General features: G+C 52.8%; 1 protein-coding gene across 1 annotated transcript in view; it reads right to left on the reverse strand.

The window, feature by feature from the left end:
- Positions 1–9070: 9070 nt before the first annotated feature.
- Positions 9071–25634, reverse strand: part of TAF4 (TATA-box binding protein associated factor 4) — a 26719-nt gene continuing 10155 nt past the window's right edge. The window contains exons 9-14 of the mRNA XM_023745566.1: positions 24316–24485; positions 23928–24058; positions 23092–23217; positions 22635–22691; positions 22111–22230; positions 9071–10519 (exon numbers count right to left, since the gene is read on the reverse strand). Of these exons, the coding sequence (XP_023601334.1) occupies positions 10352–10519; positions 22111–22230; positions 22635–22691; positions 23092–23217; positions 23928–24058; positions 24316–24485 (772 nt within the window). The 3' untranslated portion in view covers positions 9071–10351. The remainder of the gene's footprint in view (positions 10520–22110; positions 22231–22634; positions 22692–23091; positions 23218–23927; positions 24059–24315; positions 24486–25634) is intronic.

Consider the following 25634-nt stretch of genomic DNA (forward strand, 5'->3'; position numbering starts at 1 on the left):
CACAGGCCCCACCCAGCCATTGCCCCACCAAGCCATTGCCCCACCCAGCCACGGCCGCACCAAGCCATTGCCCCACCCAGCCACGGCCCCACCAAGCCATTGCCCCACACAGCCATGACCCCACCAAGCCATTGCCCACCCAGCCACGGCCCCACCAAGCCATTGCCCCACCAAGCCACGACCCCACCAAGCCATTGCCCCACACAGCCATGGCCCCACCAAGCCATTGCCCCACACAGCCATGGCCCCACCCAGCCACGGCCCCACCCAGCCATGACCCCACCAAGCCATGGCCCCACCCAGCCACAGCCCCACCCACCCCCCCTACCTCATGCTGACATTGAGTTTTCCACCTCCAGCAGCTTCTGACCCTTCTCTGCTTGGTTATCTGAGATACCCTTTGGTTAAATGTAGGGAGCACTTATTGAGCACCTATGGTATGTAGGGCCCTATAGCTTTGCCTCCCCTAATCTTCTTCCTATTCCTGAGGCCGCAAACCCTCCACCCTAACTGTGTCTCATGACCCCCAGGGACTTCGAGCGGCAGACAACGACCCCACAGCGCCCCCCTATGACTCCCTGCTGGTCTTCGACTATGAAGGCAGCGGCTCCACCGCGGGCTCCGTCAGCTCCCTAAACTCATCCAGCTCCGGGGACCAAGACTACGATTATCTGAACGACTGGGGGCCCCGGTTCAAGAAGCTGGCGGACATGTACGGAGGTGGCGAGGACTGACCGACCTCTCCCCGGACCAAAGCCGGACCAGCACTCGGAGGGACAGACGGACAGACAGAGGAGCAGGACTGGCGGAGGCCGCTGGCCCTCCCGACTCCCTGCAGACACGTCATTTAGTGGTGTGCCAGGGGGTCTCCCCGCCCCAGCCCCCCAACATTGAGCTGTCTGGCATGAACACTTCTCGCCGCCGCCCATCACGGGAGCTGACAGTCACTAAAGGAAGCGAGAGGCACTGGGTCCTGACTTGATCTTAGAACAGAAGCACTGCTTGAAAAAAAAAAAAAGTGCCTTTTGGTACATGTATCGGTTTCCCTCAAACTCAGGAGTGACTGAAGCAGACAGACCAAGCCCCCCACCCCAGCCCCAGCACCTACCCCAGCTCTTCCTAGCTCCGAAGGCACCAATTTAGGAATCAGGAGAATGTGTCTCTCTTTTTTTTTTTTTTTTTTTTTGGCCTTTTATGAAGGAAAAAAATGGGTGACTCGCTTGACAAAATTTACAAAGAAAACATAGTTTGGGATCCAAATCCCAACAGCTCAAGTGTTGCCTCATGCAGCCTGGGTCTCCTGGACCCCTTGGGGTGCCTGAGGCCAGGGGGCGGGGAGCCCAGCTTCGGCTCCTGCGGCTGTGTTCCCCGGGCACGCCAGAGCCCGTGACCAAAACCGCTGTGTGAGCATGGCTTTCACTGTAGCCCAGCCGTGCACCCCCCTCCCAAGATGCTTAAATAACTGGGCGGGTGAGGTTCCCAGGGGCCATCTCTGTCCTTGGCTGTCTCCCCGGGTGCCCCTGGTCAACCATTAGGCTCCCCCACCCCGAACACCAGCCAGGCTCCCACTGTCTTTGGTCCAGGAAAGTATTGTGTCCCAAGAAGCCACAGCCCAAACCATGGCCTGAGCCCTCCTCCCCTCCAGACCAAACCTTGTCACAGGCCCAGCGAGCACCCACAGCACAGCCCAGACCGCGGCCATGCCCGGAGCTGTGCGGACTCCAAGGCCGAGGCAGCCTCTGTCCCTGCCCCACCCTGCGCGGCCAGAGCTCTCACTTGCTGAGCGGCGTGGACGGCCGGGACCTGCTTGGAATATCCTGAGATGCAACTGGGTGGCACCTGCTGGAGACAGCAGCCCATCCTTCCTCTGGACCGGGTCGCGCCCAGCAGCTGAAACCGCCCTGCGAGTACTGGTCTGACTCAGTCCAGAGGCCGAGGAGTCGGTTCTGCGGGATGGACAGTGATGGGCGGTGTTCCAGGGCCCTGGGGGGACCCCGGCTGCAATCACGCTGAGTGAGAAGCAGCCCCTGGGGCACCCCTGGATGTGAAGGCGCCTCCGGCCGGCAGGAGACAGGCACCCTCAAGGGGGACCCTTGTGCTTGGTCCACCTCAGGCTCCCCGAGGAAGGGGGAAGGGTGCCACTGGCCTGGGCAGGACTTGGCATCAGGGCCCCCTGGGGGAGGGGAGTCCCAGCTGACCAAGGACAAGGAAGCTGGCCTGCTCCTGGGAACAGGGAGGAGCCTGGGGAAGTTGGGGTGTAGCAAGGCAAGTGTTCCCCTTTCTCCATCTGGGGTCCTTGAGTCGTTCCTCCTCCTATGGCCTGTCCCCGTTCATGGTCACCCTCTTTTCAGAACAGCTTTGGCCTTGAAGGTGAACTTGAGTGCTCATGGGCATGTCCCCATTGGACATCAGGGTTCTTCCCCAAACCACACTCATCACCAACTCCGTCCATTCTCCCAGAGCCAAGCTGGGCTGCAGCTGCAGCCTGTCCCACGAAGGGCTGCGTGGGCTCTGTCCCTGACCCGTCCCTGGCTGCCCAGGGAGGGAGGTCACTGTGTCACAAGCTGGAAGTCAGGGGGTGACCTTCCAAGGGGAGGGGACCAGGCCCCCAGTCCTGAGCCTGGCTATGCAGAGTGTCGGATCGGGGAGAGAACTGCTCTGCGTCTGCAGCGTGGCCACGCGAGAGCTTGGTGGTGGGGTCAGGGCTGGTAGGAAGTGAGCTGGGATGTTGTTTTTGTTTCTTTGGGGAAAGTGCATCCTTCAGGCGACGTGCTAAGTGTGACTGTGGCTCTCCAGCTGAGGCAGCTGTGGGCCCCTCCCTCAGCCGAGTCTCCCTGGGCCCCCCGGGTTCACCTTCAGGGATGGCGGTACCCAGCCAGGCCAAGGACTCAGCAGCCGTGCACCGACCCACCCCTCCTTTTCACCTTCCTGTCCTCTGCCCCGAGGTGGATGTCCGTCTCTTGTGCCTCCTTCCGGCTCCTTCTCCTTCCCCCCTGCTTCTTGGGGCCAGGCCCCTGGTTCATTTTGCCTAAATCCTGCAGGCTGAGGCTGCAGCAGCCTGCTGGGGACGTCACAGGGGCCTTCCCATGCCTGTCCCTGCTCCCAGACAGCGGGACAGCTGTGCCCTCTCCCTCCCACCCCGGCAGCCCCCGGGGGCCAAAGAAAGATGGGTGCCCACCCCCTCCCAGATCCAGATCCATGCTGGAACTCTTCTGAGGCCAACGAGTTAGCATTAGCTAAGCGTACAATCAGTGTCGAACGTCTCTTATGTAGCTTACAGATTTGGCGAGTCCATGACCAGGGAGGTGGCCTGGGCCCGGACTCAGCGATGGCAAAGAGCTGGGGCGTGGCTGGTTACTGGGGAAGTTTTGTTCTGTGAGCAGGAGAGTCCAGTGCTGCAGGGCAGTGTCAGGAGGCCCTGACCTTGGTCACTGGCACCCCAGTCCAGGGCCGCCATGTCTGCCAAGCAGGTCTGCGCTTCCTCATGTCCTTCAGCACATCCGAAGTGTCAGGGTGCCAGGCCCGGAGACCCCCAGTGAGAGCACAGCCCACACAGGCCCCGGGAGCACAGCTCTGGTAGGAGCTGGGGAGGGAGCAGTCGGTGCTCACAGGAGTAGCACCGCAACCACGACAAAGCCTCGCGCGCACAGGGCGCCCGGGACGCAGCTCGCGCACAGTGGTGTACACAGGCGGCCCGGTGCCTCGCTGGCCACATCTCTGTGCAACTGGAACGCGTTCTGCTTTCCTTTCTCCCTCTCCATTCGGGTTCTTTTTTGCATGTTTCTTTTGAAAAAGGACAAAACGTGTAGCAGCCCGCATGACTGTGGTTGTTTTGGCGAAAGATACTGGAGTGTGATGTATTCGCGCTGCAACTCTGAGCATTGCGCAGTGAGACAAACGTTCCGACTTCTTTTGTAATCGTCAACAGCACAACTATTTTGTATTGTTGTTTGTATCATTTTGTACCAAAAAAAAAGAAGAAAAAAAACAGGAAAAAAGGGAAACGCGTCCATGTTTTCAGTGTTTTCAGTGCAGCGGTGAGTCCTGCTGCTGAGTGAGGAGCAGTGCACGCTTGTCCCGCAGCGGCCAGGCGCCGCATGCTGCTCTGAGGAGTGAATAAAGTCCCCTTTGAAATAGCTGCCTCCTCTGGCTTGTTTCTGTCCCCGTGGTCAAAGGCGGATGGCACTCGGACGCGGGGTGGACAAGCTTGTAGGGTTTGGTGTCGGTGGGATCTGTCCACTCAGCAAATGCTGTGTGCGCACCTGCTCTGTCCCTGGCGCTGTTCTGGGCTCTGGGAGCACAGACAGAAACGGCCAGGCCCCTCACACTGAGGCCCAGGGAAAGTGTGCAAATGCAGGTCCACATCACTGTGTCTCAATATTTCAAAGTTCTTAGATGACCCAATGCAAGCTAACAAACTAAAATAGCACATATCCCTCTCCTACCCCAAAGTAAACCTCCATGAGACCATGGAAATCTGGCTCAAATTTACAATTCTCAGGCCTCCCTCACCCCAGACTGTGAACCCAAAGACAGGTAGTCCACCCCCTAACCCCCAGGCTCACTATCCTTGGAAAGCTCTCCGACTGGCCCAGCCTGGTCATGTACCCAGCCTGCCTTTGATCCCCAGCCTGAGTCTGAGCTGGAGGAGCTGCAGAGCCAGCTGGCAGAGGCCACACACCAAAGACAACCAGGAGGCTGGACCCACAGAGGCTCCACCCTCCTCAGGGAAACCCCACTAAGTGGCACAGTCACACCCAGAGCTGGTCTGGACCCCAGCACTCCTCCCAGGCCTCTCCTGGGCCACAAATTTGCATCCACAGCAATCCCAGTGCAGGTGACCATTACAGGCACAATGAGCCACTTGCTAATTTTAAGGTTGGGAGCAGAGCAGCTCCTTACAGTCACAACTAGGCGAGTGCTGTGGCCTGCTCCTGCGGTGGGACAAACGTTCCTGTAACCAGGCCCAGCACCAGGCCCTGGGGGAAGGCTGCTGGTGTACACAGGCTCCACAGCAGAGGGCTGGCTGGCCCAGAGGCGGGGCCCGGCAGGTGCCCACCTCCTGTCCCATCTAACCCAGACCCTGGTGCCCTGAGGGAAATTTCTGTCCCACATGCACACGTCCCTACCCCATCTGCCCGCCTACATGCTGCTCATCACAGGTCCCCAGGAGCTGCCCTAGCCCCTGATAATCAAGGCCAGGCTAGGGGATGGTGACGGAGGCAGGACCCAGGTGTGGGAAATGCCCCTGAGCAGAGATACCCCCCAAGCAGGGCTATGGGTGTGGGGGCATGGGGGCTGGCCACAGTTATCCCGCACGAATCTGCCAGCACTGAGGCCAGGACAAAGCATCTCATGGTGAGATTGGGAGACACACTCTAACTCCCACTCTAATTTGTGGGGCCACTGTCCCAGGAACATGCTACTCATCGATCCCACAGCTCACAGGGTTCTCACGACAGCCCTGCGGGGCACCCGGCTAACCTGGACCTGCCCTGGGCGCCTACTAAAGGGCCGAGGGAGTGGGGTGTGGCCAAGTGACAGGTCACACACAGGGGCAGACTTCAGGCGGGCCTCTTCCTCTACCCTCCCTCCCAACCCAAGTGCTCCTTGTCTCACACACACACACACACACACACACACACACCCCGTATCACAGCCCCAACGCATGCCCACCACCAGGCCCCCAGCACTCTCACTCACCTGCTGCGGCTCAGGGCGGCTGCAGGGAGCTGTCCGTGGTGCTGACCCTCCAGGTGTGGGTCTGGTGGCCGTGGCTTCAGACGCCTGCAGCAGCTTCTGCTGCTTAGGAATAAATTGTCTGCTTGGAAACCTCAAGGATGAGAGTGGGGACAGAGCTCCAGGCACAAGGAGGTCCCTTGGCACATCCCTCCCTGCTGAGCGGGCCATGCGGAGACGCCCAGGGGTTGGCCCCGCGGCATCTCCAGCTCCTCTCGGTGGCCTCCCCCTTGCAAGGCTGGGAGAACCTGGGGTGCTGAGTCCTCAGACTCCTTTGTGGGGGAAGCTTTTCTGCCCAAGACCCTCCTGTGGTCCTCACAACCCCTCGTTTCATTGATTTCTTAAAGCAACTGAATTATTTTACTTATGTGCTTTTCCTTGAATATTTCCTCTGGTCTGTCTCCAGCTCTTGGCAGGGCCTGGCCGGGCTCCTGAGCACTGGCCTCTTACTTTCCAAGGTCATCCAGCTGGGGGAGGAGTCCCCGAAGAGCAGGGGGCTCAGTACCCATGGAGGGATCTGGAGGTGATGTGGGGAAGGGAGGCAGAGAAACTTCCAGAAGCATGCTAAGGGACCAGGCAGGAGGGTTGAGCTCGCTGCACCTGGAGCCATGAGTGACCTCTGCTTCAGCCACCCTGCCTTTCCCTTCCTTTTAAATTTAGGGAATGGTCGCCATGGAAACTGAGGCCCGGGGTCAGGAGCCATTGCCCAACACCGATCAGCTGGGCCTGCTGGGAGGGGTGGTGGAGAAGCCCCTCGGTGTGCACCCTCCACACCCCTGTCACCCGGCCGTGGCCAGCCACGTGAAGCCCCCACCCATGTCAAGCCACCTCTCTTCCCTCGGCTGCCGAGAGGAAGCCGCCTGGCAGCAATGCCAGCCGCTGAGGGGCTCTGGCCATGATGAGACTGAGCCCACTTCACAGGGTGTGTGCCCCGGACCCAGGAGGCCCAGCCTCAGCCAAGGTTTGTTCTCTCCAGCTCACCCCAAACACTGAACTAAGTGCTGGTGTGTTTCCTGGGTCACTGTGACAGGACATGCTGGGCAGTTGACACAGATCTCTTTTCTCCCAGATCTGGAGGCCCGAAGTCCGAGCCCGGTGTCACTGGGCTGACCCAGGGCCAGGCTCCTTCTGGGAACACCCACCTGCCTGTTCCAACTTCGGCAGCCCCGGGCCGGGGCTGGGACTGCATCGCCCTAGTCTCTGCCTCTGTCTTCATGAGGCTTCTCTAACCTCCCTCGCCTCCCTCTTAAGGACACCTGTCACTGGATTTAGGACCCACAATGGCCTCACCTCAAAACCCTTAACTTACACCCAGAGACCCTTTTTCCAAATAAGGTCACAGCACGGGGCTCTGGGGATTGGGACCTATCTTTTGGGGCCATTTTTCAATCGACCACAATTGTTGACATTGAAAAATCGAAATTTTAATGCCACCGCCCAGCCTCCTCTGCACCTCTCCCTCCACCCCCACCAAAATGAACCTGGGTCTGGGTTCTCTCAGGAGGTCATCTGAGTCTGGGGTCAGGGCTATGGGTGTGGAGAAGCTGCTGGAAAGGAAGCGTGAGGGGAGGGCCTGTGCCCACTGGACAGATCCCTGGCTTATCCTCAGGAGGGCAGGGTGCCGACCCTGACCCCACGTGCCACTCCCTTAGCAGAAAGAGCTTAGTCAGCTCCAAGAGGTGACTGGCACTTGCACATCCCCACCCCCGTGCACCCCACCCCCCAATGCTCAAGTCCCTGACCCTTGCCACCTGCCCCACCTCCCATGTGTCCTGTGTGCCCAGACTCCTGTGCCTGGCCCTTCTGCCCGGCCCCCATGAGCCTCCATGACCCTCATCCATTGCCCCCAGCTCCCACCCATGTCAAGCCACCTCTTCCCTTTCTGCATTCTCCTCCCAGTGTACCCTGCCCCCAGGTAAGCCCAGGTCCTGGGGGCCCATGCTGCCATCTGGCTGGCACCTGGTGGCCTCAATGCTGGAGTGCGGTCCCTGCGTGTCCTCAATGGATGCACTAGCCCCAGCCTCCCCTGTGGCCTCCTGGCCATGGCCTCCAGCAATGTCACCTGGGCGAGGCACCCCCGCCACCCAGACACCCCCGCGCTGGGGAGGGGTCCCAAGAGCACCCCAGAGACCCTGCGCCCGCCCTCTGGACTTGCGCCCAACCCCCCCCACACACACACACTGCCACTCCTGCCTTCACCACGTCCCAGCCAAGTGTCTTCACACAGGAACACAGCTTTGTTTTTTATTCACATTCATCTACTTCTGCATCTTCAATGAGATGTGTTTGATGTGCAATAAACTGCACATGTGCTTATGGAATGCAGTTCGACAAGTTCTGACGTTTGCACCATGGCCAGCACCAAGCCCCTCCCGACTCCCAGGAAGCCCGGGCTGTCACAGGTCCCTCCGCGTCCCAACGCTGCCTCACGATGACTCTGAGACTCGTGGTGGCTATAAAAAGGGGAGACTCAGACACACACACAGACACGCACAGGGAGAAAACACCACACAGAGGTGAAGGGGTGATGCTTCCCAAGCCCAGGACCGTCCGAGATGCCGCAAGCCAGGAGCTGGGGGAGGGGCCTGAAACGAATCGCCTCTCGGACACCCAGCCTGCAGACCTGGACGGCAGATGTCCACTGTGGAAGCCCCATGTGCTGGGCTTGGCTGCACAGCCGCGGCCGGCACAGCAGGAACCGCTCTGAGAGCAGTGGTTTCCAGTGTGACTTGTAAATAAGCCCACATATTGCTGGAGATCCATCCAACCAGCTAAACTGAATGTGAGAAGTGGACACCAACTCCAGTTGAGCCAACGACTGGTCACTTATGGCTCAAGAGGCAGTGCCCTGCTGTGGATGTGACCCCTGAGCCTTGCAGGGGGTCCTACCTGACCCCTTAGATACACCCGAGGCAGGGCCGCCAGGAGACCCCACCTTCCTCCGTGGTCGTGGGTCCTCATCGGGGCTTGGCCATCCAGGCCGCCCGCACAGGCTCACCAGCAGGGCCCACCACAGGCCTTACCTGGCCTCACCCAGCTGGGCCCCAGCTCGTCTGCAGGGACAAGAGCCCTGCTGTCCACACAGCACAAGGCCATCTGTGTCCCGTGGGGTGGCCCAGACTGAGAGCCCACCAAGGTGTGAGCTCAGCTCTGCCAGGCCTTACTCTGCACCGTGGGCGCCCGTCCGTGGAGGTGAGTCCTTGCTCGGTGAGTCGCAGGGGCTTAGATACTGGTTCTAACAAGTGGCTCATAAGTAAGCACCTCAGCAGAGCCAGAGCTGAGTCTCTGGCAGCATCTAAAACTGGAAACTGGGAAAAATAGGCAAAACAAATACAGATAAATTTGTTTTTAATAAAGGAGTTAATTTTCTTTCAACCCTATATAAAACAATAGCAATTAAAAACTTCATTTTTGAAAGTAAAATATTTACATATGAACAAGTAACTGTGCAAAATTTACATGAAAAAATGGAAAGACGGGATTTCCTAAAAGACAAAATAAAAGGTGTAACAGTTCTCAGGTGTCGGTAAAAAATACTGATCTTTCAGCTCCCACTCTGGCGAATCAGTCTACTGCGAGGCTCCCACGGAGAAAGCCAAGTATTTACAGTCATAAAAGTACTATCAATAGACAATTTAATACAATAACCTCTGAAAATATAAAGAACCAATTAGTATATTTGTAATAAAAAAATAGGTACAAAGAAGGGGCTTGCTCTGGGCATCTGTAAAGGGCCCACAGCTCGCACACAGTCTCTTAGCAAAATAATTACAGTTTACAGAGGCGTTTCATGTTATGTGCCAAAATATGTACAATTACTGACAAAATACACCAGCCATTCTCAACACTTGATTCACACTGAGAAAGTCTTTTGATGATTCTTCTCAACTTTGATTTTATTTCATCTAAGTTTTCACTTTTAGCTAAAAAACACAGTGCAAGTAAAATATATTTATGCTGAAAAGGTTTTCATTTCTTTTAACTTTACAGCTTTACAAACTATAGCAAATAAAATGCATTTGTACAGATGCCGGCCACACATCCAGGAGCCGCCAGGCCGGCTCCGTGAGGCAGGAGAGTGACTCACCCAGAGGCCGTGGTGGGCCGTGTTCCTAGTGCTGAACGGGGAAGGGGGATAAATAGTCTAAAAATCAGTTTGCTTTGCCAACTGACTGATACAAAAATAAAATAAATGAAATGAGGTCATTGGCTTGCAGACACACACCTAGGCAGTAAGTGGGGCTGAACTAAAACCAAATGCACAAATAATGTAAAAGCCGCTGGGAGGCGACATAGGGCAGCTAATTATTTGCTAAACGATTCTGTCAGCTTCTATATATGGCTTGTTTGGCAAGAAGGCCACTCAATCAAAGATGAGTTAGGATTTAGTTATCCGTTAAGAGTGCCCATGGGCCTCTGTTTTCTCTGTTACAGAAACTTGTTTTCTTCCGGACTGAAGAGTTGACTTAGAAACAGGAATATAAAACGGTTCCATTGCAAAGAGGTGGCTGTTTTTTAAACAATATCCCATTTGCTTGTTACAAAAAGGCGTAATCTGCAAATATATAAAAATGTCCCCAGGCGTCTCTAACGAGATGCCGCAGGTCCTGTGCTACTTAAGGAACGCTTTATAGAGCAACAGTGAATGGCTTGTCTCGCGTTCATTTTCTAAACAAAATATGAGGTCCCTGAGGTTGACCCGCGTGATCCTTTGTCGTGTGAACTGTCGGGGGGTTCCCACGCCGGAGCTGCCGGGGACTGCAGAGCCCGGGCCGGACCCCTGGTGACAAAGGAGAGATAGCCGAGTTAGTGGTGCACAGGGTAGTCAGAACTCAGGGCAGAAGAAAGGGCAGGGCCAGATGAGGGCCCCAGGATGGCATGTCTGGGGGCAAATCGAGTCTCCCTTAGTGTCCCAAGGAACCCTGACTGTAGAGGAAGCCAGGCTGGGACAGCCCCATCCCAGAGGCACACTCCTTGAGCTGAAGTGCTTTATGAGTCCCCACAGGGTGGGGCAAGACAGGGGCAGGAACCCACACCAACCTGCAGGGCCGCACCCCAGAACACTAGCCCCAAGCTCCCCAGAGCTCACTCTCCGACCCCTGTGGCCTAAGGAGGGAAGAGGTGGTGGCTCCTGCCCAAGGGCACAGCAGAGCGGCTCCTGGGCTTGTGGTCAATGTCCCCAATCTCCACGCATCTGGAGGCTCAGGCGGGGCCGATGCCTGGGGCCAGAGTGTCATCCCCACTTCACTGACAGAGGCACATTCCTGACGCCACAAGGTCTGGAACTGGACAGGCTGGTGGTCAGCTGGCTGGGCTGCAGCACTCCGTGGTCACTTGGACAAGAGAGGGACTCCCTGCTGGTCTGAGCGGATGCAGCCTGTACCCTGGGCACCCGGCATGGGTCTGAGTCTCTGGCACTTGTAGAGACGGAGTCTGGGGGTCCTCCCAGAAGCACTTTGTGGGCCCAGCAGCAGCAGCATCCGTGGTCTCAGCACATCCATCGCCTCCATCGCACACTCAGGCACAAACCACACAACTCCCACTGCACGGCTCTCGTGTCTCCGAGTGGAGTGGAAACTAAGTCTCTGAGTCTGATGGTTAAAGTTGCTCGTGTATAGTTCAAGTGCACAATCACCATGGCGTTTTTTACAGCATTTTCTCCAGGTTTAAGGTGGGAGCAGAGGGGCGAGGCCGCAGCACTGCAGGCGGCCAGCAGGTGGCAGGTGAGGCCATGCCCGGTCCCCCTACCTGAAGCTCATTCCCCAGGGGACCTGGTGGTCCCAGGCATCTCAGGCACATCTTCCACCAATAAATTACATTGTCTGTGCACCCCCTTAGGCCCCCCAACAGCTCCCAGCCCCGCAGCCCTCCCATGACTGCTTCTCCTTGTCAGAAAGAACTACCCAATGGAGTGGTTCATGTAAGAGCCAAACAGCGCTCCTGAAAAGGCTGTGCTGTCAACACAGCTTAGAGGAGGCAACAGGTCAGCCCGCAGAGCAGAGGCCAGTGTCGGGCAGGAAAGCTGGGAGGCTATCGGACAGTGGCCTCTCCCCCACCTGAGCTCACGGAGGCAGGTGTGTGTCACTCGGAGGAACAGAGGCACCACCTACATCACGGACCATGTGTCTCTGACACACACTATCAACCTGGACCATGTTTGTGTTTCTGCTTTCAGAACAGCTGAGCAGCTAAAACTGTTAAAAGTCAGAAATCAACATGAACAATATTTTCTAAAAACCAAAACAAATGAGCAAACAAAATAGCAACAGTCATGGGCAGAGACAAACTGATGATGGCCAAGGGGTGGGAGCAGGTGAGACCGAGGAAGGTGACTAGGGACGCAAACTCCCAGTTATGGAGTAGGTCACAGGGACGTGACCTATGTGCTCGGTGACAGCCTTATCACCGGGCTCCCTTGTAATGCATATAGATAGCAAGTCACTGTGTATGCCTGAAACTAATACAATGTTGTAAGTCAACCGTATTTCTTTTCAAAAAAAGACAAATACTTTAATGCAATATTTTTTTTGGAAATCAAAACTGTTACAAAAAAATCCTGATGGGCAAGCACCCACAGGGCCCATGGGTGTGGCCGCACACCTCCAGCCAGGGTTCTGAGGTCAAAGAACACACGAAACCAGCACTTCTCCTGCTTCTCTTGACTTTTATAAAAACCCGGTGTCAAGGCACCCTCCCTGACACTCAGATTCCTTCTAATTACAGGGGAGGGGAGCTATTTTTCTACTTCTCCCCAATCGGAGGGCAATGTTCAGGTCATACTACGGCACCTGGCTCCAAAGGAGGGTCCGGCCTTGGGAGGTAAAAGGAACCTGAGGAAGAACCCTGGCCTGGACGTCAGGACAGCCCAGCCCTGCAGCCGAAGGACCCACAGGACCAAAGATAAAGAGCATCTGTTCCTAGCTTAGACGGAGTGACCCTGGACATAACTCAAGTGTGTGAGAGTGAAGGGGGACTGAGTGGGGACAAGTTAAGGTCCTACAAGACGAGAATGTCCCCATCAAAGGACAGGTGAGCCCTCCCCTCAGTCTAACTCTAACCAAACAAAAAACCTGCCCAGCGACCCCGACTTTGAAATGCTGCCAGAAGAGGGAGCCGTCCGCCCATTCATCTTGTAAAACACCAAACAAGAGAAGCCTCGCAAGGCCCTGAAGAACGCTGCAAAAATCAGAGCACACGATCCCACACGGTCAGAGGCAAACTGTCTGGAAACACAAGAAAACTAGGAGGACACTTTCAACAATAAACAATATAGATGTAAGCATTTGAGAATAGGAAAACCACCTTAAATCAAAAACTCAAAAATTAGGAAAGAAACAAATCTAAAACCAGCAGAAACAAATTTAAAACCAGGAGAGTTAATTAAACACAAGAAAAGAAATGGAAAGAGCCCTAGCTGGTTTGGCTCAGTGGATAGAGCATTGGCCTGTGGACCTAAGGGTCCTGGGTTTGATTCTGATCAAGGGCATGTACCTCAGTTGCAGGCTCCTCCCCGGTCAGGGCCCTAGTCAGGGCTTGTCCAGGAGGCAACCAATCGACGTATTTCTCTCACATCGATGTTTCTCTCTGTCTTTCCCTCTCTCTTCCACTCTCTCTAACAATCAATGGAAAAATATCCGCGGGTCAGGATTTTTTTTTAAATGGACAGAAAAGACAAAGGTAGCTCAGAAATGAGTAAAATCACTGCAAAGTGTACAGGGGAGAACAGACAAATAAAAGTGTAGAAAGGCAGGAAAGGAGGTGAGGAAAATGAAAAGGGTCGGGAAAAGGGCAGGGGAAGTGGGAGCCCTGAAGAGGGCAGGCAGGCCAGCACTAGGACTTGAACTACAATCCAAGCAAACCCTCCAGGACAGACAAAGAGCAACACCCCACACTGAAAGGGCCTGGGAAAATTAACCACAAAAACTCACTGCCGTGACCTCCTAACACTTAGTTTCAGAGTCAAAGCTCAGTCCCCTGGTAGAAAGAGGAAACAAACTCTGAAGACAAGAGAGTTAGCCTGGCATCAGGCTTCTCACAGCCCACGTGCACAGCCAGGCGGCCACAGAGCTGCACTGAGCCCTGAGAGGCAGCACGGGCCCAGCACTCCTAGCCAGCTTGCCGTCCTCCATCCCCGGCCAAAGCAAGCCCCTTTCAGCGTACAAACATGGAGACCGTGCCCCAAGGCTGCATGCAGACTCTGTCACAGGACGGCACCATCCTGACAGGTGACAGACAGCACATCACAGACTGGAAATGAGCGCCTGGAATACGAGAATGTGCAGCAACACCAAAGAAAGGATGAGGCGGGAGGACTAGTGACAAGTGTCCTACGCTGTGACAGAGGAGAACTGATGTGACACAGAAGAGGAGGGGAGGGAACGGGATAGGCTGAGTTCACTGACAACCGACAGCCAACAGGTGAGGCTGAAGGTCAAGAAAAATGAATAAGCTGAATAGTAAACAGGTAAGTGAAAACCAGGGGAATAAACACTGAGAAAGATTTAAGTGCCAAAGTAACCGCTGGAATACAGCTGCAGATGGGAAGGAGGAAGGGACCCCAGAACACACAGTGCTGAGCGGAAACGAGGAGGCAGGTGAGGGACCAGCACCTGCGTGTGTACAGCTCAGACTGTCAGGCACAGCAACGCTTCACCTGAAAACAAGCCATGAAAATCAACCCAGATGTGGGAGTCCCATGGCACGCCGACAGCAACCAGAGAAGGTCACTGCATGCCAGCGGGGACAGCCCCTGGGAGGGCGAGCCCATCTAAGTAACTTCAGAGTGACACTGTGAGACTAAACAGAACAAGGACCACGACAACCTACATTCCCAACGGGACATCTCACAGGGCTGGCAACTCTGAACCCTTTACCTGCCCGTTAGGACGGAACAGGCCAGTCAGCCCAGAGGAAGGAGGGGCTGCTGGGAGGAGCCTGTGACCTCAGACTAACCCTGAGGTGCAAGTACAAATCTACTGCGTTCAGTCTAGGTGTGCGTGGGCAGGAACAACACAACACAGACGAGTGTGTGCATGCGGAAGCCACGGGGGCTGAAAGCAGCACATCCCAGGAGCAGGAGCTCCCGGGGCCCAGGTCCTGATCCCCAAACATGGCTCTCCAATAAAATGAATAGGGCTCCTTGGAGAAATGGCTGATCTCTTAGTCATGGCAGGAAAAGTAAAATAAGCCTGGAACAGTCTGTAGTGTGAGAAAGAAAACCTTTAAAAAGTGATGGGTCGTGTTGAAGGACACAGGAGCCAACCTGAAGGAGGTCACCACGAGTGACTGATGACGAGACCCAGGACAGCAGTGCAGTCCCGTGTCTCCCAGGACAGCAGTCACAAAGGGACAGGCAGGAACTTCACAGCGAGGCCCCTGCAGCCCCAGAGGAAAAAGTTGCAAGAGATCCATCTGATAAAGAACTGTTATCCACAATATACAAACAACTCTGAACATTCAATAAGAAACAATGAACCCGATTAAAAATGGGCCCAGACCTGCCCAGACCCCTCACCAAATAGATACACAGATGACGGGGAAGCAAATGAAAAGATGCTCCGCGTCCTAGTCATCAGGGAAATGGAAATTAAACAATGAGATTCCACTGCACACCTATCAGAACGGCCAAAACCCAGAGCACTGACACCACCAAGTGCCGGCGAGGACTCGGAGCAGCGGGAACTCCCCTTCACTGCTGGTGGGAAGGCAGGGGCGCAGCCACTTTGGAAGACAGCTGGGTGGTCTCTTACCAAACTGAACAGACTCGTGGGACCCAGCAGTCACGCTCCCTGCTATTTACCCAAAGGAGCTGAAAGCTGATGTCCACACAAAACCTGCCCACCGACGTTTACAGCAGCTTTGTTCTTGATTGACAGGACGGGAAGCAGCCCAGGCGTCCTCCCGCAGGTGGGTGGGTGAGTCACCGTGGTCCACCCAGACGGGGGTATTATTTAGCACCGAAAAAAATAAGCTGTTAGGCCATGAAGAGACACAGAAGAACGTGAAATGCATGACTAAATGACAGAAACCAATTGAAAAGGCTACAGACTGTGTGACTCCAGCTGTGCGACATCGGGAAAAGGCAGCGCAGTGGAGACAGTGAAGACCATGGCGGCCAGGGGCTGGGGGGAGGGATGGACAAGGGGGGCACAGAGGAGTTTAGGGCCGTGAAACTACTCTGTGTGGTACTATGATGGTGGGCACACATCGTAACACATCTGTCCAGACCCACAGAACGTACAACCCCGAGAGTGACCCCAGTGCACACCGTGGGCTCTGGGGGGTGTCAATGCAGGGTCACTGACTGTTACAAATGCCCCGTCAGGTGGGCTGTGAGTAGGGGGGGCAGGGGCTACAGGGAACTCTGTACTTTCCTCTCAATTTTGCTGTGAACCTAAAACCACTTTAGAAAAAGTTTATTAATTTAAACAATTACATTCTGAAAAACAAAATAGAGTCCTCAGTGAACAGTATAATACCAATGACACACAGTAAGGAATGCTGGGTGACAGATATATAAAAACTCTCGCCCTACCCAGTTTGGCTCAGTGGATAGAGCGTTGGCCTGCGGACTGAAGGGTCCCAGGTTCGATTCCGGTCAAGGGCACATGCCTGGGTTGCGGGCTCGATTCCCAGTGGGGGGCGTGCAGGAGGCAACTGATCAATGCTTCTCTCTCATCATTGATGCTTCTATCTCTCTCTCCCTCTCCCTTCCTCTCTAAAATCAATAAAAATATATTTAAAAACAAAAACAAAATAATCCAAAACTTTTAAAAAAACTTCCCAAAGTTTCTGCAACTTTTCTATGTGTGTAAAAATTAGTTCAAAATAAAAAGTATTAAAAAAAAATACCCTGAGGAAATAATCCTAAACTTGGGAATAAAAAGACAAGAGACTGAGCACTATCTCTAATAGAGAGGCAGAGAGAGGACTTAAAATACTGGGCTTGGTGTTGACCATCGCACGTATAACACAACTTTTTCTGAAGTCCAAACGGGCAACGCCAACACTGCGGGGAGACCCCCCAGCCGTCCTTGGTGACAAGCTTCCCACCCGCTCATCTGGCTCCCCGTCCTCAGGCGGGTCTCCGCCCTCGCCCGCGCCCCCACCCATGTGGAAGCACTGTGCCTTGTCTGTCCTTTAGAGTTTTCCTGGATATTTCACCACCTAAGTCAAAACACTCTTCCGGGGAACCTGCCCTCCCATCCTCGCACAGGGACCCGAGCCACTGACATGGTCGGGAAATCAGTTTCATAAGCAAAACACCGCACACACTGAGAATAACAGAAACCAAGTTTCCACCAGGAGGGGCATAGGCCAGGGCAGCGCGCTGGAGAGAGGCCCTGGGGTACCCAACCCAGTCTCCATTTCGACGTCAACACTGAGCTGGCTTCAGATACTGAAAGGGGCACGCGTGACACATAGCGCACACACACACACACACACACACACACACACACGAACGCACACATGCTTGCACATATGCACACACGACACGTAGTACACACACATGTAAGCACATGCAGGCACACGCACAACACTCAGCATGCACATACGCTCACACACGTACACGCACGTATGCACAGGCGCCGCCCTGAAAGGAACCAGGGCTCTGGACCAGCTGCTGGCGGGGTGCCCGGAGCCCTTGCGCCAGTAGAAATGGGATGCCTGAGGAATAAGGCGACATTTCAAAAGGATATAGAGAGCAGCTTGAAGAAGCCTCCACTGACCATCTAGAAATAATGAAAGGATTGATTACCACCCACTGAGAGCAACAGGAATCCGCCAGTCCGCGCATGGTGAACAGATGAGGATGAAGGGATGAGGGAGAAGGCAAAGCTCTTCTTACAGGAGAGAAGCTAATGATGGAGAAGGTGTGACAACAGACAACCCCAATTGGCACCTGTGGTGTCGGCGTGCAGGTGGCAGTTGTGAGGGTGCTAAGGCTAGAGGTCTGGTGGGAAGGAGGTCTGCACAGCCCTGCAACATCTCCTCACTAAGGACTGATCTCTCTGAGGGCGCAGCATGAGTGCTCACAGGAGTGACCTGGCAGACGCCAGCTGAACCAGGTGGCATCGAGGTCACCAGGTCAACATGGGGGCCTACTGACTGATGACCACAGCAGAGCACCAGTGATCCTGAGCCCAAGGCCTGACCTCTAAACCTGTCCCACATAGGGACACTCAGAAGAGACTAACAAGGCACGCAAACTGGACCAAAGAGAAAAGGAGACCAACGCTGCCAGGACAGCTTGCGAAATGTGACCAGTCTGAGGACTGGCCGGTGGCCGGATCCGTGCTGACTCCCCCATGACAAGGTTGGATTGGCAGCATCGATGCACGTGGGGGTGACAGAACAGCATATCAGAAACATTGTGTGGGTGTGTACATATGGAGAACAATACAATAATAAAAGAAGAAACTCGGTGTTTCGTGTACTCACAACTATAAACCTACTTCTGCTCCATTCTGTAAATGTACAATACTATATATATAATACACAAATGCACATGCACACAGACATGGGGGTGGGGGAGACAGGGCAAAGAAGAAAATGTGATAAGTGTTCAGAATGGAAAATCTGAATGAAGGGTGTTCTTTGTACTAGGCCTAAAATTCTTCTGTAGGTTTGAAACTATTTTAAAATAAAAACACTTTGAAAGAAGTTCATCAACATATCCAAGGGAGATGATAACAGGGGCAGCATTTTTAGCATCTTGCCAAAGGCCCATCTATATAGATAAAAGCCTAAGCGACCATTGGACCGTTGGACCGGTAGCTATGACACGCACTGACCACCAGGGGGCAGATGCTCAACACACAGGCATGGAAACATGGAACAGACTGATGAATCTCAGAGGGAAGGGGAAAAGGGGGGAGGGGCGGGAAGAGATTAACCAAAGATCTTATATGCATACTAGAGGCCCAGTGCACAGACTCATGCACTGGTGGGGTCCCTCGGCCTGGCCTGTGGGAATCGGGCCAAATCCGTGCCCCAGCCTCCGACATCCCCCTAGGGGTCCCGGATTGCAAGAGGGCATAGGCCAGACCTAGGGAACCCACCGGTGCACGAACTCATGCACCGGGCCTCTAGTATATAAAACCCAGAACAACCAGCAGACACTCTTGAGAACAAAGCCAGTGAAGGTGAACCACAGCAGTCACACGCCTCAATGGTATTGTAAAACCATGCAGGGCAAGTCGGAAAAAGGCCACCAGCACCACCAAGTCTGCAACCCAGGGGCCAGCAGGCCTTCACTGGAAGAGCAATGACTCATTCAAGAGCAGGAGCTAAACCTGGGAGGCTCTGTCTACTCACACAGCAGCCCAGTGCTGGGAAGCCTTACAGGACTGGCCAGGCTCCCGGTCAGGAAATCAAGCTGAGCAGGAGGGGGCAGTGGGAACAGAGAAAGGTGCAGAAAGATAGGGTGGGGAGCTGAGCCATGGACTCTCAGAACATGAGCACCCACACTTGTATCACCATGGAAACAACCCAATCAAGTCACAAACTTCCCTCAAACCACACTGCCTCTTAAAAGTTCAAGAAAACAAATTCACAAAAGTGAGCAACTGAAAGCATCGGCATCAAATCCTATACAAGACACTACAGGTAAAAGGAGAAAAAGGAGCAAGATAACATCCCTACAGACGACAAAAAACAGATGAAAACTGTAATGTGCTAATTCAAAACAAACTAAAAGACATTAAGGAAATAATGACAAGCATGAAACAACAAAAATCAGAACTGACAAAACTTAGAGATGAGGCGACAAAACCAAGAATTAGAAATTAGAAACAAAATTTCATCTGAGAAATGAAGACTAAACTAAAAAGAACACAAGAGCAAAGAAGCACAACAAATAACAACTTAAGAAGAAATTACAAAGGTGAAAAAATGAAAAGTATAACTTAAAAAAAAAAGATTGAAAAGATTCAAGCAAAGAAAGTACAACATAGAGTAATGGGAATCTCTGAAAAGGAAAACAAAATAGAAAGGCACCATTAAAGAAAGTGTTCCTGAATGAAGTAAGATCTGATGCTGCATGCTAAAAGGACATACCTACACTGAAAAGGCCAATCCAGTGTAACCAACTCCACGTAAATGAAAAGCTTAAAGAAAAGAATTCTCTGGGCATCTTTGGGAAAAAAGAACATGATACACATGAGAAATGGAGTATCATCAGACCTGGACAGCACTTTCTCCTAGAAACCAGTATCTGGAGTGACACATGTAAGGTTCTCAAGGAAAGAAATGTGAGCCAAGGATTTATGGCTGTCAGACTGACCTTCAAATGGAAAAGGCAGTTATCAAGATGTGAGAACTTGGGGAACGGTGTCTCCATGAACCATTCCAAAAAAGTCTGGTAGAGTGAGATTCAGAAAAACAAAATGACAAAACCGATGTCAGCATAGAAACTAGTCATCAGTATCAAATACACAGGTTCTTCCTGAACTGAGAGTAAAGGAGCTAAGGGAGAGGGCAGACCAGGGAAGCGCTATAGTGCAGTACTTCTGTGGTGAGCCACAACCCTCCACACTCCTGGCACCCAGGAGTCAAGACCCACCCTCCACCCTCCAAAAACCTAAAACCAACCTGGCGGGGAAGGCAGAGCTTGCAGGTGAGTCTGCTAGGTCAGAGGGGCTTCTGAGACCCCATGAGCTTCCTACAGACCCTTTCCAACACCAAAGTGAAAAACCAGCCGAGTGGCAGGACTTCCTGCTGAAACATGAACAACGCTCTTCAGAGGAAGACAAAATCCAGAGTCAACCAGCACATCAGACACAATAGCCAGCACTTGATCAACAATCACTAGACACACAGAGAAACAGGAAGTATGACCTTCAGTTGGGGGAAACGGCAACCTGAGATGAGCCTGAGACAGCACAGATGTTAGACTTGACAAAGATATCAAATAGCTTTCACAGACAGGATGAAAGAAAAATGGGAAAATATGGTTGCACAAGGGGCAACGGGGAAGCTCAGCCAAGAATTAGAAACCACAGAGACCCAAGTGAAAACCCTACAACCTCAGAATACGTTAGCAATGAAAATTTCCCTGAAGGGGCTTGCTTCACAGCTGCCTGGAGATGTGGTTGGGGAACTTGAGGATAAGTCACTAGAAATTATCCAGTCTGAAAAAAAGGTGGAATGTACATGTAACTGGGAGTTCCAGGGGGAAAAAGTAAGACGACAGAAAAGAATTTTGAAGAAATAAAAGCCAAGATATTCCAAATTTGAGGAAAAATACTCTCCTAGAGATCTAAGAACTCCAAGCAGGTTAAGTATCAACAGAACTGAGTCTAAACACAACACAGACAAACTTCTGACTATCTCAAAAAAATAAAGGCAGAGAAGTGAGACGTACAGGGAACAGGGACCTGGAAGACAGTGGAACAACAGCTTAAAGAAGTAGGAGGATGGTTACACACCTGTGGTTGTTTCTAGTTTAGAATAGGTGTGCAGTTCGGCAAAGCACGCGATTTAGTCTCCCTTCTTTTGTGAGCTGGTCAAGAAACCATGGCACTGGGACATTCCTTAGAAAGGAAGGAACCAGTGGTGCAACAGAGGGGTCCGAAGAACAGGGAAAACGTCAGGGATGGCTAATTCCTGGATTCACTTATCCCTTTAGTCTGTTGTTCTATAAAATTAAATGACATATATCTGGTTTTGCTTGGCTTATTCAAGAATGTAGGAGAAATTAAATCTTAAATTTTAAAAAGAGTTGAAAGAAAAAAACAGACTGTCAACCCAGGATTTCATACTTAGAGAAAACGTTATTTGAAACAGAAAAATACAACCATTTTCAGGATTCAAAAGCAAGGCCTCCACCGCCAGCCGCTACCCTATAATGACCAGGTAAGTGCTGCACTAGAACGGGCCTCAGGAGGGCACGGAGAACACCGGGAACGGTAGAGAAGTAGGGACAAATCAGAGATGACATTTCCTCTTCCTGTAATTTAGCCTAAAAACAACTGACAGTTTAAAGCAAAATTAGCGTTCCTTAAGGTTCGATCTCTAACTATCTGTAAAGATATGCCAACAAACAAAGCAGGAAACTGACACGGCGCCGGGAGTGACCGTCCCCTATGCTGATCCCTGTCCCATCCAGTAGGAACAGCTCTCCTGTGAAGGCCCTTCCCCTGACAGTGATAATCGCCCATATTCTTTTCAAAGCCAGTCTACATCTCATCGTATTAAACCATGCGACTAAACTTCTTATGGAAAGAACTCGTCCCCTGTGATGTTCACAAATAAGTCGATTTTAATGTAAAGTGTCAACCACGCATGTGAGAACGCCCATTCTCCTACGTGAGTCTGACTACCCGAGGGGTGAGCTGCCAGGTGCCCCACGGCCCCCACAAGCTGCTGTACCTCTGTCCCGGAGCCCGGTCCCGGGGAGTCCACTTTCCGCTTCTTGCGGGGCCCGATGGCTGCCAGCGCGGTGAGATTGGCGTCACGCTGCCTCATCTGCGCCAGCTCCTGCTGCTGCATCTGTGTGAAGAGGGAACAAGGATGGTCACCTCATGCGTGTTTCCTGCTCTCGACAAAGTGATTCACAGACAAGGGGTTGGCACAAATTTTCTAAATTAAAATTTCTTTCATGTTTGGACCGTTTTTTGAACAGAAAGCATATTTTGCAATCAGAAAAACAACAAACCAAGTGGTGCTCATCGCAGAAAGCTCAGGACAAATTTACAAGTACAGACGGAACGCACCAGTGAGAAAGTACACTAGCTCTGAAGTGGGCAGTCAGCTCCGAGACACCTGGGCGAGCACTTCACGCGTCTACAGAAATGCTGCCAACGCCATCACTAACCCACTCCCCGCGCACGTTTCGGGGGACGGGGACAGGTCCCAGCAGCTGAGAAGGCTCTCCCACCCCAAGAGCACCTCACCTCTTTCGCCTTCTGTTTCAGCCTTAATTGTTCTGGATCCTCTTGTCTGGAGCGAGACTATTTTTCAAAGAGGGAAAGAAGAGAGAGAAACTATGACCTAAATGCTCACGACATGGCAACACCGAGACCGTGACAGGGGGCGCACTGTTTAAATGCCGAAAGCCAAAAGATGAAAATCTGTGTTGCATGTCACAGAAAATAAAACAAACATAATTCTTCAGAAAACAATACCGATTTGGACATAAAAACTAAGATACAGTCTCTGATGTGCCTGCTGGCTACAGGGACCTGACTGGGTAGGACACAGGACAGGTGCCAGGATGCGCCCTGCCCCACGTTGCCATGGCTCCTGAGGCCTCGCGCCCCAGCCCCATTCCTGATTGCACCCCAAACACCGCTCCAGCCCCCTAGGAACCCCGAGGGCATCTGTCATCCCAGGATACTCAGGAGCACTTGCCTTGGCTGCTCGCATTAAGATCTCTCTTTCCTGTTCATCTTTCCTCTGTTTTTCAATCTGATCGAGTTGTTCAAAAAATTTGAGCTGAGCCCGAACATCACTCGCCTGCTCATATCTGTCATCATCCTACAAAGAAGGTAAAAATGGTCTTTTGATCAATTGGAAACCCAGCTGGACAGTCTGCACCCCTCCCCAGTCCAGTGCCCACAGTGCCGCCCTGCAGGCCCCGCACCTGATGTGCCCCCACGTTTACACAAGGAAAGGCGCGGTGAGCTCACGGGGAGTTTCCACTTTATACACTTCACTGTTTGTTTTTTTTAAGTAACATCTAAACACGTTTATAGTAACATAAACATTTTCAGAGTAAAACAGCTCTGTGCTTTCATTTTAACAGCTGCTCTGAAGGCGCTATTGCCGACCTATCTTGCTCCTCGGTGCCTGTGGGACAGCACTCGCTGGAGTGCAACAAGGATGCATGCTGACCGCTGCTGTGGAGGCCAGGCCTCTGGTGCAGGCAACCTCAACAAAACACAATGGGCGATGTTCCGAGTCACTGAGCAGACTGGAGCCCCCCTTCTGCAGGGTTAGCTGGAAACCCCTGGGAGAACTGGGTGCCAGACCCCATCCATCATGCCCAAGCTCAAAGTCACCTCCACCTCTGCCCCCGCCACAAATCCCTCCATCCCCAGCCTGGGGGACAGAGCACCCGAGAGCACTGTGCAGCCAGGAAGTGGATCTTCCCCACACCTATCTCTACGGGGGACCTGGAACAAGCCGGCGGGGCTGCCTGCCTGCACTGGACAGCAGGACACTGGGTGCAGAGAACAGCACGTTACCTTATGAGAAAAGTTCTTCTGCTGAGCCGTTTCTGATATCTTTTCCACGAGGTTCTGCAGCCTCTGTTGTGTGGCGTGTGACACGTAACTCACGACGTCGGGGTGCAGTTCCGTTATGCCGTGTTTCTTACCTGGGGGTCAGGCAATAGTTCACGCATTTAAGCACTTCTTTAATCACACTTGCTGCCTTACGCAGCCTCGGGGCAGCCCAGGCAGGCCCTGGGCAGAGCACCATCACCACCGACTTCGTCGAAGGTACAACACAGGCAAACCCGTGGTGGGGAGTTGCTGGGAGGGGCAGCTTGACCCCGACCAAGCACTAAAGTCATGGTGCCCACAAATCCATGGGGACGCAGACACCTGTGACAGCCGTGAAACAGGAACGTACCTATTTCCAATATCCTTCTCTGCAGAGGCGCTGGCAGGAGGAAGGTTTCGTCTTTGCAGGACCGTGTAAGCGTGCCCACCAACTCAGAGTTCGTGGCTAAGATCCTTGCACTTTCTTCCGATAGGTTTACTCCGGCCATGGACGCCACGTCGTTAATGTCATCGTCGTCCCTTCAGATAAGAACAACAGATGACTGCCGAGCATGGGCTGCAGCAGAAGCGCATTAAGGTGGTCCCAACTTAGGGGCAATGAACAGGTGAAGGGAACAGGAGACCCCTTGGAGAAAGCGCGGCTAACATCTCCCCAGGCACACGTCCGCCATCTGTCTCGTGCTCAGTGCTGTCACCTGAATGAGGAAGCCTAGGGGTCTTCTTTGACAGTGACCCCGGTCTTTGAAAGAAATACCCATTCAGGGTCAGGGTGGGCGTGAGTCTTTGCATATGGACGGACGTGTGCACGGGGCTTCCCAACAGTCAATGCCAAGTTCAGACAGTAAAACCCAACACCCTACTCACTGCTCGAGGAGTTCCCCCAAATGGAACTCTTTTTTAAAAGTCACAGAGCATTGCCCTAGCCAGTTTGTCTCAGTGGATAGAGCATTGACCTGTGCACCAAAGGGTTCCGGGTTCAATTCCAGTCAAGGGCACATATGCCAAGGTTGCAGGCTCAATCCCCAGTTAGGGGGCATGCAGGAGGCAGCCGATCAATGAGTCTCTCTCATCTTTAATGTTTCAATCTCTCCCTCTCCCTTCCTCTCTGAAATCAATAAAAATACATTTTAAATATAAGCATAACCAATGGACACAAGACACTGGGGGCTAGGGGAGGCCGGGGGAAGGTCAAGGAGGAAAAAAAAAGGAGACATATGTAATACTTTTTTGTAATACTTTAAGCAATGAAATAAAATTTAAAAAAATAAAAATAAATACATTTTAAAAAAAAACAAAACTGTGCCCATTTTACTTTAAAAAAAAAAAAAGTCACAGAGCATTGCCCTAATCAGTTTGGCTCCATGGATAGGCCTGCAGATTGAAGGGTCCTGGGTTCGATTCCAGTCAAGGGCACGTACCTTGGTTGCAGGCTCCTCCCTGGCCAGGGCCCTGGTCAGGGCATATGCAGGAGGCAACCAATCAATGTGTTTCTCTCACATCGATATTTCTCTGTCTTTCCCTCTCCCTTCCACTCTCTCTAAAATCAATGGAAAAATATCCTCGGGTGAGGATTAAAAATGAAAAAGACACAGAGCATCAATTTATGTATCACACAATCACAGACTCTGGGGAGAACTGGAGCTCAGTATGAAGAACTCCTTCCTGAAC

The sequence above is a fragment of the Myotis lucifugus genome, unplaced genomic scaffold (assembly GCF_000147115.1).
Source record: "Myotis lucifugus unplaced genomic scaffold, Myoluc2.0 scaffold_556, whole genome shotgun sequence".
In the NCBI taxonomy this organism is placed as follows: domain Eukaryota; kingdom Metazoa; phylum Chordata; class Mammalia; order Chiroptera; family Vespertilionidae; genus Myotis; species Myotis lucifugus.